The following is a 14,933-nucleotide window of genomic DNA, read 5'->3' as shown; positions in this document are numbered from 1 at the left end:
AGCAAAAGTGAGCAGAAGTAGCCCCTGACCTACAGACTCTGCACTTTAAAAAGCAGCCCTTGAGCAATGCTAGTAAGATGAACCTGACATAAGAAAACAGTGTCAGATACAGAAAAGCACTTTCTTCCTTCCTTCCTTCCTTCCTTTCTTTCTTTAAGCAAATACGTTTGTGTGTCTATAATGTACCATGCACTATTTTAGGTGCTAGAGATAGTAAATAAAATAAAATTGCTGCCCTCACGCAGTTTGTATTCCAAAGGGTCAGATAATAAACCTTTAAACAAAAAAACACAAATAAGAAAACAACACAATTTCAGAGAATAAGTACTACAAAAAAAATACATTTAATCAAATTCAAATGGTATAGGGAGTAACTGATGATAGCAGCAGAGCTAATTTAGCCAGCGTGGTTAGGAGAGATCTTTCTAAAGAAGTGACATTTGAACTATATATTGAACAAAGCCTAGAAAGCAGATATGGAAAGATCTGAGTGAAGGGCCTCCCAGGTTGAGGAAAGAACTACTGCACAGGCCTATTGGAGGGACGCAAAGAATTCCAGTGATGGGAAAAGAGTGAACACTGCAGAGAGTGAAACAAGATGAATTTGGAGAAGTAGGCAGGTTCCAGGTCACATAGGGCCTGACACAGGACCAAGTTTGGGTATTATTCTGAGAGGCATGGGAGCTATGAGACAAATTTCAACAGGAGAATAGCATAATCTGCTTACACCTTAAAAAGCTCACTTTAAATATGTCTGAAGATGGACTATGGTGGGCAAGAGTGGATGCTACTGGGATCACTAGCCAAAAGATAAAGAAAGCTTGGTCTAGGGTGGTAGTGGTGAAGAGAGCAAGACATGAGTGAATTTGTGATTAATTTTGGAGGTAAAGCTAACAAGACTTTCTGATGTAGCACATGTTGGGGATAAAGAAAAGAGTGGAATCAGGATGATGTCTATGTCTTATGACCTGAGCAACTAAGTGGATGTACCCTTATCCAAAATTGGGAGAAAAGCACCTGGTTCTCTGTTTTCAAGACCCTGGAACTCAGGATATCTTTGTAGTACAATACTTCAGCTACATGAAGATCATGATGCTACATAGATCATGATGTTCACACATTTTATAAAATGCAAAATATTTAAATGCAAAAAATGTAAAAAAAAAAAAGTTACCTAAATATTGGATAATTAGAAGCATAATTAAGGAAACTAGCCCATTTCCCCTATACAATTTCTTAATTAAGAATTTGCAGGGTCTTATTTCCGTAGAAGTTCATTCACATGAGTCTCTGCGTCTAGTAAATATCTACCCCCTGGGCTTCTATGAACTGGCCGGAAAACCTAATCAATGCCTATACCACTTCTGTCACAAAGAAATAACTAAAAATTCTGCACATATCTTGCAAATAAATTTTTGAAGCATGAAGCATGGTAAAAAATAAATAAATAAAACAAAATAAAAACAAAACAGTGCTATTTGAACTTCCATCCTGACCATTGCCCCAGCTGGTTTGACTGGGGTTCATTCCTAAGGAAAGAGCTTAGGAATTTTCCCCTTCTTTTAACCTAGGTGGAATAACCAGGATTTGAATTTGAACTTTATTTTTCTTGTGATATACTTTCAAGAAGAAAATCGTGTGTGTATCAGGGCAGGGGGGCAGCAGGGGGTGGGGAGGTGGTGGTTAAGAAGATTTGAAGTGGGTGGGAGAGCAGGAATAGATGCACTTTGGCTAAGTAGCCTAGGAAATAACAAAGCCGAGGCAAAGAAAAGCCAGGCCCAGGAACAAGGCTCAGCTGTATCCGCTGCTGGGAGGAAGGTGACATGTTAGTTATCCTGAACAAAGCAAAGGCTAGGAACCTCTGTGCCTTGGAAAGGAGAGGTGGGGATTGACAGATACCTGGGTACTGGAAGATCTCTCCATTAGTGAGGCAGGCTAATGAGAAAACAGAAAAAAAAGATACCTCAAGGTATTCTTATCTCAAACACTCTGAATACCTGGAAATAAATGGGAGCAGGAGCTAAGAATTAAGGTTTTGCCGACAATGACCAATCAGAAGAGGCTTTTGATCTCTACTGTGGTTTGAATGTTTGTCCCCTCCAAATTTCATGTTGAAATTTAGTCACCACTGTATCACTATTAAGAAGTGGAACTTTTAAGAGGTGATTAGGCCATGATGGCTCTGCCCTCATATAAAAAGGCCAGTTCTGGCCCCCTCTTGCCCACTTCTTGCTCTTCTGCCTTCCACCTGATGATGAATCAAAAGGGCCCTCACCAGATGCCAGTGCCTTGATTTTGGACTTCTTAGCCTCTAGCACCATGAGAAAATAAATTTCCATTCTTCGTAAATTACCCAGCCTCAGGTGTTCTGTTACAGTGGCACGAACGAACTAAAGCAATGCTTTGTTGTTCAAAGTGGAGCTTTAGGAGACTGAAGCCCACACTTGAGAAGAAACTGGGCTATGTAGATCATGATGTTCACACATTTTATAAAATGCAAAATATTTAAATGTAAAAAAATTACCTAACTATTGGATAATTAGAAGTATAATTAACTAGCCCATTTCCGCTACACAATCTCTTAATTAAGAATTTGCAGAATCTTGTTTCTATAGAAGTGCATTCACATTAGTCTCTGTGTCTAGTAAATATCTACCCACTTAGCTATTCTGTGGGCTGCATTCTGTTTGAACTCTGATCTACCACTTTCCACCCTCTTACCATTCTAAGGGTCAGACTCTTCACCACCACCTCTAGTCATCTGAAAGAAGTTATAAATCACCTTGCTAATCAGCTGCTCTGTTTCAGACATGTCAGTTTTGTTACATGAAATTATTAAATTCATACCAATTCAGGTCATTTTTTTCCAAAATATTTCCTTGAACGCAATTCCACTTGTGTTTTTCCAAGGAAGGAATGAGTTCACCTATACATTATTATGCTTGGTGCCCCACTGCTAACAATATGCACCTGGAAGAATTGATGAACCCTAGTCCTTTCATCTAAATGTATTCTCCCCTGCTACCTGCCAATTTGGTCTCTTTCTCTTTCTCAAAGTATTGGTCTCAGTGAGCACACCTGCAATTCCAGGAAAGAGCCTCATAAACATTAATGATTTAAGTAAATAGTAATGGTAATAATAACTGTGGTCTATTCAATATTTAGTGAATACCAGACAATTTGCTAAATTTTTGACATGCACTGTTTCATTATCATCTTAATTGGGAAATCCATTTACCATGTTGAATTTGGCATGACAAAACACTACTTTATAACTTGTGGTCTGTAAAAAATCTGTTGCTTGGCAGCAGTGCCAGAGCAAACTCTTGATGACTCAACAATTTGTACTTTGGTAAATCTCAATGCTTGCTCTATTAAAAACTGCTTTCAGTTGTGAGCTCTGAACTTTTGGTATCCTTCTGAACCCACAAGAGTTGGATTCGTTAATTCAGGGAGACATATCAGTAGGCTTATGCTATTATGCACAAGGTAATATGACTCCCCACCCCCAAATCCTACAAATGTCAGTGGCATACAAGATTATTTCTCACTCATGCCACATATCCATCAACTGTCAGTTGTCACACAGTTCCATGTCATCTTCATTCTGGGACATCAGCTAAAGGAGAAGCCCTGACCTGGAACGTTGCCAGTTTTTGTTTCAGAGCGAAAAGAGAATGATGTGGAATTCTGCAAAAGCTCCTTGAGGTTCTACTGTGAAACTACATGTCATGTCCACTCACATTTCATTAGCCAAAACTGATGTTGGCAAAATCGGGAGGGCAACCAACATTTTGAACACTAGCACAGTATTGGAACAGTGTGGGTAGTGGAAGGAGAGGGAGCAGCGTAAGTCAGACAGAAAGCTCTGGAGTAGAAATGAGTTGAGGATGATCTTTTTACTTCATTTCTCTGAGTCCTCGTGTCTGTACTCATAAGACAGAGTTAATGTGGGCAATGCTGCAACTTTCTCACAGATTTATTATAACATTCAAAAAGTGTAACATATATAAAAGGAGTCTGAAAAATTCAAAACACTCTGCAAGTAAAAGGTATTATCATTTAATGTTAATTGTAGTGCTTTCCACACCTGACAGATGGCATGATGTGTATGATATTACATTGTTCTTTATGCTTCTAAGTAACTTTTTATTACAGGAAGAAAAAGTTTATGAGACTCTATCTAGGTAGACTCCAAATTCAAGAATTAAGATTATGAGTAGGACCCCTATTGCTATACTTTCCTCAGACACTACTCCTAATGCATCAGAAACTACTTAAGACCAACCTGTTGAAAATGTCATTACAAAAGGAAAAAGCCTCAGCCGAAAAGATTCCTAAAACATTAAAATCCAACTAGAGCAGTTTTCAAAATGGGGAATGTTCCTGCTGGAGTCAGAAAAGACAAAATGAAACAGCTTCCTGTGAATCGTATCATACCTGACAAAAGTCCTTATAATCTTCTATTGATTGGCCAGGAGTTCAGCTATCTTCTCTATGGCAGTTTCTACGACAATCTCTACAGAGCAGGAGCCCCTAATACACCACCTCTCTGCTTCTACCTTAGGAAGTTAAGGAAATTGAAAGCCTTTTGTGCTTCCTTTTCCACTGAGAGGCTGAATAGGCTTTTCAAGATGGCCTGGACAATGTGTGTAATATTTTGTTTTAATTTGCAAGCCAGTCTTGTTCACTGTGACTTTTATCGTATGAGTCATTTTCATCCCATTTACTCAGAGTAAAAATAAGTTGCTTCAGGCAGCTCATAAGTATTTACTTCTTTCTAGGCTGTGGAGAGACAATGAATGCAGCCTCAGAGAGTCTCTGTTCCTCGGAGGGCACTTGGCCACCTGTAAGCTTGTCTATCCAATCACTTCAAAGGGCAATTCTTAGGAGAGAACTGGGGAAATCGCCTCCATGACCATTTATCTCGTTTAATTCATCTAAATGTAATCATAAAAGAATGGTTGCTAAAACCCTATTTTGTTGAGGTAACCGGCAAAGCTCATTTGGTTTCAGGAAGACAAACCTCTCCTCCAGCTCCAGGGAATAAACACAATTAGCCCAAACCAGTGACGGCCATCTCATTCTCTTTTCTCAAACATTGGTCCAGAAGTGTGTTTGTGGTAAGGATAGAAGTGGTGTAACCTGGGTCTGAAAAATAACACAGGGGAAGTCGTCTGCATGTGGTTATGGTGTTAATAGGGGTAGAGTGGGGGAATGACTTTCTACGAAGGACTTTCTTTGAGCATAAAATGACAGAACCTCACACAGACAAGGTTTTTACGCCCTGTCCCTTTCTCTCTTCCTTGCTTAGGATGCTGCTGTGAGTGTACCATGCTTAGAGCTATGGAAGTCATCATGCAATCACGGAAACATAAGCCCAAAGATCAAAGTTCAAATGCTGAAGATGGCAGAAGGAATGAGAGCAAGGCATCTGCTCTAAATGTTGGCATTCACTCTACTGGGTTCTCTGTGCCTCCCAGGCGGATGCCCAGTATTTGACCCCTGCTTTAACCCATGAGCTCTGTTCCTACATGCTAGGAGGGGTCCAATGTTTAGCCATTTCTCCTTAGGTGCTATCCTTCTCTCCAAGAACACATCCCCTGGAGCTTATGGAAAGTCTCCATACACCAGGGAAATGACTGAAGCCCAGTCACATTGCCATTACCCAACAGCAATAGCACCACAATGCAAACTGGCCTAAGGCCAGGCTCGTACATTGAGCTAAACAGGAGCATGTCCAAGAAAACAGTGATTCAGACCTAAAAACCACTCAACATTATAAAATAAGGCCTCACAGAGAAAGAGCAGGTTGATATTGCAGATAGCTCCTCATGGAGCCAATCTTTTGTAATAAAAAATGATACCAATGAGAAATGAATCAAAGAGTCCCAACCAGCATTAGCACCAGCAGTTTTCTCCCATATTCTGCCGGGTCTCAATAGGGAAGTGGGGCCAGGAATGGTGGCTATGCTGATTTCAACAAACAACTAAAAGGTCTGCCAGTGGCGTAATCAGGATTCACATTGTTTTTGAGGTTTCTTCTATCATTTTTATAATTGTTCGAAGTCTATTCCTGCATATAGGAAAAGGTAAGAAGGTAAATATTTTAGACCATTATGTGGCTTACAGGATTTTTCCATGGTAAATAGTGGGAATATTCACATTTTTAATTTTTAAAATTACTTAAATTTTCTGATAGAAAATAGCATAAGGGAAGATCTAACATAAATATTAATATGAAGTATTGAAATTGATACTCCCATCACCCCAAATTAACAAATAACTAAGATGTATTAAAGGGCAGATGAAAAGGTTCATAAGCAAAGGGGCAGTTTCATTCTCCCAAGTGGCATGTCTACTTAAAACTTCAAATCCATAAAACCAGCCAAAAAAACAGTGAAAAATAAGAAGACAAAATTATTATATATTATTAGAATATATTGTTAATAAAAATTATAGTAGTAACAAAGAAAGTCTTTCAGAAGAAATGAAAAAAACAGAGGGTTCCTACAAGGTACTGGTCTCTAGTAGTAATAAGACATATTACTAGGCAAATATATCTTAACCTCTTGACAACTAGAGGTCTTTAGTCAAAGCCAAAAAATTAAGCAGGGATTAACAATATATAGTCATTCCTGGGTATATGCAGGGAATTGGTTCTAGGCCCCTGTGTATACCCAAATCTACACACACTCAAATCCCAAAGTAGGCTCTGCAGAATCCACTCTATAGGAAAAGTTGGCCCTCCCATATAGGCAGGTTTTGCATCCCATGAATTCTGTATTTTTGACTTGTGTCTGGTTGAAAAAAAATCCATGTATAAGTCAGCATGCAAAGTTTAAACCCGTGTTGTTCGAGGGTCAACTATGAGACAGAGAATAGAAAGAATTTACCATTACTATCATCAGTTAATACTGTCTTTACCTTTAGAATATTTAGAATACCTGACCTATTTGAGAGCCAGACCACTTAGAGGAAAGTGACCAGGATTTTGCAGCACTCATTGAAGACAACTACCCAAATCATCATGGTGCAATATATTATTAATGAAGACAGCAGGAATAATTGGAATCAGAACAAACAGAAAAAAAGCCCAGCCATCACTTTGCTTATTAAAGCTTTTGCAAACTGATGGAAGGGAGCCATGAGCATGTTGGAAATGGATGGGCTCAGATATTATGGTAATATACATATAGACCAGGTCAAACTACCTCCCACTCCTCTGGCATGTTAAGGTAATAGAGATGTGCAATACTCACCACTAGTAGGTTGCAGTACTGAACCTGAAAAAATGGTGCTCTCTTAAGACAGAGGAGTTGTTTTCTCTAGAGCAGAAATGTGGGTCATTGATGCCTGAGGCCACCATCCCACTGTAATGGCATCAGTCCATGTGCCAAAGTTATGAGTCCCTCCATTACTGTGACTTTTAGTAGAGATTGGGAATTGACATGAATCAGTCACTAAGAAACCCACTAAAAAGAATAAAAACCTGATCTTGTCAGGTCAAGGAGATAGCAGCCTAGTATGAGTTAATGTCAAAGTATCATTTGAAAACAGAATCCACCATGTACATTTAATTAAATATGAAGATGGCAATCTCATCAAATAAGAAAACAGAATATGATGTGTCTATGGTTGATCTAGTGATTGTTTTGTGCACGGCAGCAGAACATGGGATTTGATATGTCCCTGTTGCCTTTGTTTCTTTGCCGTGCTTCATAACGACCTTCAAAGGTCTTGCTTTCTCATTCTACTGAGCAGCATGGATAAACCAGGAGAACAGAGAACTCTCAGCAACTGATATGATTTCTTATGGGATTGCATAGGACCACAGCCAAGCGATAGTTTTCACTCTTTAACCACATCTACCAGGAATACACTTCTCAGTCAACCTCTCACAAGTGACTTCATTAAACAGCTTACTTACCTTCACAGTAGGCAGAGTCTCCCTGGACAGAGATGTAACCACTCTTGCACTCACAAGTAGCTTTTGTATTCCAGTTTTTGCACTCTGAGTTTTCACCACATTTAGGTCCTTCTGCACAAAAGTTATGACCTAGAAAAAACAAATAAAATTGTACATCAGAAAAGGAGGAAATAAAGTAACTCCCCAAAATAAAGTATATAACATTTTTTATTATATGTCACTATGCAGGAAAATACACTTTGGCAGTATGCAAGGATAAACTGGATAGGAAAGTGGCAGAATAGATATAGGAAACTTTGGGCTGTCCCAGGCGCAAGAGGCTTTCCCCCATCCAAACTCAAATTGGCTGAGGCTGTTCCTACCTGAATGCTTTTATCCATGCTGATCCTGCATCCTCTTCTCACTACATTCTTACATGACTACTCTTTTTATAATTGTTTTCTTGTAAAATTTATAATACAAAGAGTACACAAAATTAATATATATGAATATATAAAATAAAATGAATGCAACCAGATTATCAAAACTCCTTAATTGTACCTCCCCAATGAATCTCCCTCCCAGCCACTAGAGAAAACTATCCTCAATTTTGAGTTAATCACTCCCTTGCAGCTTTTTATAGCTTTACTGCATATTTGTGTTTATGCCTAAACAATATACCATTTAGCTTTGCCCATTTTAAATTTCATATGAGGGAAATCATACTGTACATATCTTCCATGGTATGCTTTTTTTAAAATATTTTATATCCATAGGTTTTTGGGGAACAGGTGCTGTCTTATTACATAAGTTCTTTAGTGGTGATTTGTGAGATTTTGGTGCACACATCACCCAAGTAGTATACTCTGCATCCAATTTGTAGTCTTTTAGCTCTCAACCCCGTGCCCCTTTCCCCCTAAATTACTAAAGTCCATTATGTCATTCTTATGCCTTTGCATCCTCATAGCCTAACTCCCACTTATGAATGTGAACATATGATGGTTGGTTTTCTATTTCTGGGTTACTTCACTTAGAATAATAGTCTCCAATCTCATCCAGGTTGCTGTGAATGCCATTAATTCATTCCTTTTTATTGCTGAGTAGTATTTCATCATCTATATCACAGTTTCTTTATCCACTCACTCATTGATGGGCATTTGGGTTGGTTCCACATTTTTGCAATTGTGAATTGTGCTGCTATCAACATGCATGTGCAAGTGTCTTTTTCGTATAATGAGTTCTTTTCCTCTGGGTAGATACCCGGTAGTGGGAATGCTGGATCAAATTCTACTTTTAGTTCTACTTTTACTTCTTTCAGGAATCTCCACACTGTTTTCCATGGTGGTTGTGCTAGTTTACATTCCCACCAGCAGTGTAGAAGTGCTCCCTGTTCACCACATCCACGCCAACATCCATTTTATTTTTAGTATACTATGGTGTGCTTTTCTCTATTCATCCATGTGAATGCCTTTAGCTATGGGTTCATTCATTCAACAAAGGATTTAGAATATTATATAAACTTAGTTGACAAAGTAGGAGGATCAGCACCAATTTTGAAAGACATTCCAGTGAGTAAAATGCCATCGGACTGTGCTTTTAAACATACTGGGAAACAAAAATAATTTGCGTGACTCACTTATTGCAATATTCGCTTAATGGCCATAATCTGGAACTGAACCCACAATATCTCCAGGGTGTGCCTATACCATGGATGGACATTTGAGCTATTTGCAGGTTTTCAGTGACAAACAAAGCTGCTAAAAAACATTCTTAAACATGCTTCCTGGGGCATATTCTTTAGCCACATGTTCAAAATTTTCTTTGCTTAACATTCTTGTTCCCTGCTACTTCTTCCAAGAAATTTTTCTTCCTAATATAGCCTTTAGAAGTTCCTTCAGTATCTTTTGATAGTGACTGTGCTCAATTTCAATTTGTCTAAATGTGTCTTTAGACTATCTTCATACTTAAAAAATAGTTTTACTGGGCATACAGTTATTTTATCTCAATATTTTGAAAATGTCATTCCATGTTTTCTGGCTTCTATTATTGCTGCTGAGTCACTTATTAATCTAATAGTCATTCCTTTATATGTGGAACCCCTTTCTCTGTGGATGCTTTCAAGATCTTTTTTATTTGTGTGTTAGGTTGGGTTTGGTTGTTATTTTGAGACAGAGTCTCACTCTGTCGCCCAGGATGGAGTGCAGTGGCACAACCATTGCTCTTTGCAGCCTTGGCCTCATGGGCTAAAGTGATCCTCCCACCTCAGCAACTGAGTAGCTGGGATTACAGGTGTGTGCCACAAGGCCCAGCTAATTTTCTTTCTTTTTATCTTTTTCTTTTTTTCTTTTTTTTTTGGAGAGATGAAGTCTCACTATGTTGCCCAGGCTTGTCTCAAACTCCTAAGTTCAAGCGATTTCCCCACCACCTCGGCCTCCCAAAGTCCTGGGATTACAGGCATGAGCCACCACACCCAACCTGGTTGGGGTTTGTTTGTTTTATATTTTTCAGTTTTAATCTAAGATGTGTAGGTATAAATGTATTTGTATTTAGGATTTGGGGGGATTCTTGAATCTGAAAGATGATGAAATCTTTCATCATTTTGGAAAATTCTTAGATATTCTCTCTTCAAACATTTCATTTCCACATTTTTCTCTATTTTGTCTTTGTGAAATTCCAATTAGATAAATGTTCTTTCTTCTCAACACTCATCTGTGTTATTTAGACTTGCTTTCATATCTTCTGTTTATTTTCCTTTATGGTGAATTCTGTATCATTTCAAGATGTATCTTTCAGTTTATTAATTCTGTCTTGAGCTGTGTTATATTCTCTTTCAGTCACCCACATCATTTTTAATTTCACTTACTGTATTTTTATTTTTAGAATCCTATTTGATTCTTTTTCAATCTGCTTAGTCAAATTTGATAGTCTCTTATTCTTTCATTTTTAAATTTCCTTTTTAAAAAATTTCTTTAAACATGTTACATATAAATATTTTATATTGATAATTCTAATATCTTCAGGCTTTGCACATCTAATTTGCCATTTGTTGTTTATGCTGAGTAGCATGCATGATAGCTTATTCTCTTGTGTTTTGAGTTATTCTTTTATCTGTAAGCTCATATTTTTTGGAATTTAATGTGTGAGATTTGAGGTTTTGGTTTTTAAACTGCATTTCTTCAGAGAGGATTTGTGTTTCCTTCTGTCAGCGGTCTGAGGGAATTATCAACCCAAGATGACTTTCAACTACATTTTTGTCTTAGTGCTTGAAGGTTGAGCCACACAGGTGGAATAAAGTCTAGCCCTAAGCTTTTAGGAATGCAAGATTTCCTCCTCTAGACCTCCATCTAGAGTCAAGACCGACAGGCAAGTCTCCTTGGGCAGAGTGGATTTTTCCTAGTTCACCCATGGAGGGATTCACCCTTTAAGGTTCTTGATTTATGTTTCTCATACTAGCCCCAGGCTGTCTCCTGTCTGCTTACACAATGTCCATTAGAAGCCATATTTTAAACCACCAGAGACTAGAGATTGCACTCAGGGCAAATGCCAACTCCACTGTACTTGCTTATTTCAATGAATCACCCTCTTTCTATATTCTGGTCTCCAGTTGTTTTTTTACGCCCCCCCCTTACTGCCATCTCCACCAAATATTCCAGAAAGTTGTTTCTATATTATGCAGCATTTTAGGTGAACTAGAAGGAATAGTAACATCTACCATAAAATTTGCGAAGTTCAAATATGATAAAGTATATAAAGATGCTTTATCATCTTTAAATCAGTAATTTTAGTAAACAATAATTATGCTATATCACATACTGTGATCACATAGAAAACAATGGATCTAGAAGTCAGGAGATCTAATTTATAATTTAGGGTCTGCAGCTAACAAACAGTATAAATCACTTTGTTTTCTAGGTATGTATATGGGGAACGGATGAAATTAGTAATTTTTTTTTTTTTTTTTTTTTTTTTGAGACAGAGTCTCGTTCTGTTGCCCAGGTTGGAGTGCAGTGGCTAGATCTCAACTCACTGCAAGCTCCGCCTCCTGGATTCACGCCATTCTCCTGCCTCAGCCTCCCAAGTAGCCGGGACTACAGGTACCTGCCACGACACCCGGCTAAATTTTTGTATTTTTAGTAAAGACGGGGTTTCACCATGTTAGCCAGGATGGTCTCAATCTCCTGACCTCATGATCCACCCGCCTCACCTCCCAAAGTGCTGGGATTACAGGTGTGAGCCACCGCACCCAGCCTGAAATTAGTAATTTTTAAACTGTGTTCATCAGGGCCCTAGGCACAGATGAGTTGTTATACAGGGTTCAAGTCCTCTGCCTCTGATTCAAATAGAATAGTTATGCTTTTATATTTTTGACATATTGATCATGGTTGTTTTGTTTTGAGACAAAGTCTCACTCTGTCATCCAAGCTGGAGTGCAGTGGCGTGATCTCAGCTCACTGCAAATCCCACCTCCCGGGTTCAAGCAATTCTCCTGCCTCAGCCTCCCAAGTAGCTGGGACTACAGGCGTGTACCACCATGCCCGGCTAACTTTTGTATTTTTTAGTAGAGACGGGGTTTCACTATGTTGGCCAGGCTGGTCTCTAACTCCTGACCTCATGATCCACCCGCCTGGGCCTCCCAAAGTGCTGGGATTATAAGAATGAGTCACTGCGCCTGGCCCATATTGATCATGTTAATTACAGTTTCTGGCTTAAAAATATGGAAATCACTCCACTAGATAAAGTCAAGTTAATTCCTTTCAGTGATAACATTCTAGAACTATTTTTCTTTGAAATAAAATTTAAAACCAACAATACTTGGAGAATTCTTATTCTGAAAGATAATAATATTGTTATTAAGTAACAATGATAAATTTCATGCACCTATAATATGCCTGGCATGCTAGATATTTTAAATGGGAATAATAATATATACCTTTTAATATGTTGTTGAGAAAGTTAAATGGGCTAATCCATGTAAGGCACTTGAAACAGTTCCTTAGACCTATTAAAGAGGTCAATCAATGGTGGCCACTAATAATGATGATGATATTTTCAGCAATGATGACTAAAGTTCAAAATAACTTAATGCTGTTATCCTCAACTTCAAGACAAAAAGTACAAATTCACAAACCTCTAGGTAGTAAGTGGAGATGCCAGGGTTCTAAATTAGGTCTGGCTAACTCCAAAGCCCATGTGCTTCTCCCTATGTCACATATCCTCTCAGACAGCAAAACCTGGTGATGAAAAGTGAAAGAGGTAGCCACTCCTTGGGACATTAGAGAGTAGATGCATCATAACTAGTTGAGTTAAATCCAACCTCACTACTTATGACCTATTAACTGGTGATTGCCTCAGTAAAAATTCAGAGCAAGAGTCTAACTGGCTGGAAATCTGAAACCTCTGACAGTTGACAACCCTTCTATAAGGGCTTGAGAGGCTTACAATAATCATTAAAACTAGCAGTGCCTGACATTTTTCCTACCAAAGGGGTGATTTTAGGCATCACGTGTCTCTCTTCCAACGGAAGAGCCTGGACTTCACTTCCCATGTCTGAATTGATCACTAATTAGATTAAATGGTCACATTTTCCTTCATTAGGAAGCCTGACTCGATGGCACATGTGCATCCTTTATCACATGTATTCCTTGTCTGTGTTTCTTTTCTCTTTCTTTCCAGGAGACTTTAACTGTCCTTTTCTTTCCACATGCATCTGACAGCCTAGAACAAAGCCCTTCAAACACAGTGTTGATTTTCCAGTGCATATGTTTCTATTAAGCATGTACCATGTCAAATCACGATGCCAGGAGTTGAGTAAATTGTATTTCAAGGACAGTGAAGGGCCAGTGAAACAAACTGACCTTCATGTCAAATCCACTTTGATTATGCCTAACCATTCTTCTCAAAAATGTGTTTTTTAAATTAATGGAGGCCTTTATTCAAGCAATATTCATTCCGTGCCCACTTACCTTTCTACACAAGTGAGTGAATAATCATTCACTCAATATTTATGGGGCCTCTACTCTGTGGGCTGCAGCACCACATAATTATCTGGAGACACTTCAAAGATGTTTAAAATAGTCTGTGCCCACAGGGAAATTACAATCCCTAAGGGGCAATAAACCACATATCGCCTCAATCAAGGCAATCTTTGTTAAGTCAGATGTGAGCAGGAAAAAATGTTATAGTGTTTCAAAGAAGGATAAATCATTTCAAGATAACAAAAAACTATAATAGGTAGAAACTTGAGAGGAGCAGGACACAGATCCTAGTGGGAGAAATGGAATGCCAATCAAAGAAGAAGAAGAAGGAGTAAGTTTGGAGAACCCCAAATAATCTGCTACAGATGTAATAACAGCAATAATTAACATTTATTGAACACATACTATGAGCTAGGCACTTGGCTAAGTGTTTTACATGCATTATCCCATTTAATCTTATAACAATTATATGAAGCTGAATTATTATCCCCATTTTACAGATGTGGCAACTGAAGTTACAGGAAGGTAGTGAACTTGTGGAAGGTACACGGAGCCATAGTCCGACTGAGGCTGGAGTTTTTAATCACTGTCCTCTTTCACTGTCCTCCTAAGAACAACAAATTTTAAGCACCTAGCACATGTGCAGGCATTATACCAGACAATAGGAATATAGCAAAAAATACCATAAACATGTCCTCCTTCATCCTACATTCTAGCAGGGGTGACTGTCTTTGAGCATTGGGTTACAAGGGGATATCATGACGGAGAGTGGCAAGGTGCTCTAGGAATGTATGCAGAGAAGAAACCTAACACAATGTTTTAAAGAAGAGATTTGAGGCCGGACGCGGTGGCTCACGCTTGTAATCCTAGCACTTTGGGAGGCCGAGGCGGGCGGATCACGAGGTCAGGAGATCGAGACCACGGTGAAACCCCGTCTCTACTAAAAATACAAAAAATTAGCCGGGTGTGGTGGCGGGCGCCTGTAGTCCCAGCTACTTGGAGAGGCTGAGGCAGGAGAATGGCGTGAACCCAGGAGGCGGAGCTTGCAG

The 14,933-nt window shown here is 38.8% G+C and overlaps 1 protein-coding gene across 2 annotated transcripts in view; it reads right to left on the bottom strand.

Annotated features, from left to right (window-relative positions):
• The window catches only part of NELL1 (neural EGFL like 1), a 915,720-nt gene that overhangs the window by 611,222 nt on the left and 289,565 nt on the right, over positions 1-14,933 (bottom strand). For both annotated transcript variants that reach the window (XM_030829406.1, XM_030829407.1), the window contains exon 12: positions 7,931-8,059. In XM_030829406.1, coding sequence (XP_030685266.1) covers positions 7,931-8,059 — 129 coding nt within the window. The remainder of the gene's footprint in view (positions 1-7,930; positions 8,060-14,933) is intronic.

This window comes from Nomascus leucogenys, chromosome 15, assembly GCF_006542625.1.
Source record: "Nomascus leucogenys isolate Asia chromosome 15, Asia_NLE_v1, whole genome shotgun sequence".
Classification (NCBI taxonomy): domain Eukaryota; kingdom Metazoa; phylum Chordata; class Mammalia; order Primates; family Hylobatidae; genus Nomascus; species Nomascus leucogenys.
The sequence above is the reverse complement of the archived record's forward strand: the minus strand, read 5'-3'. Positions and strand labels throughout refer to the sequence as shown.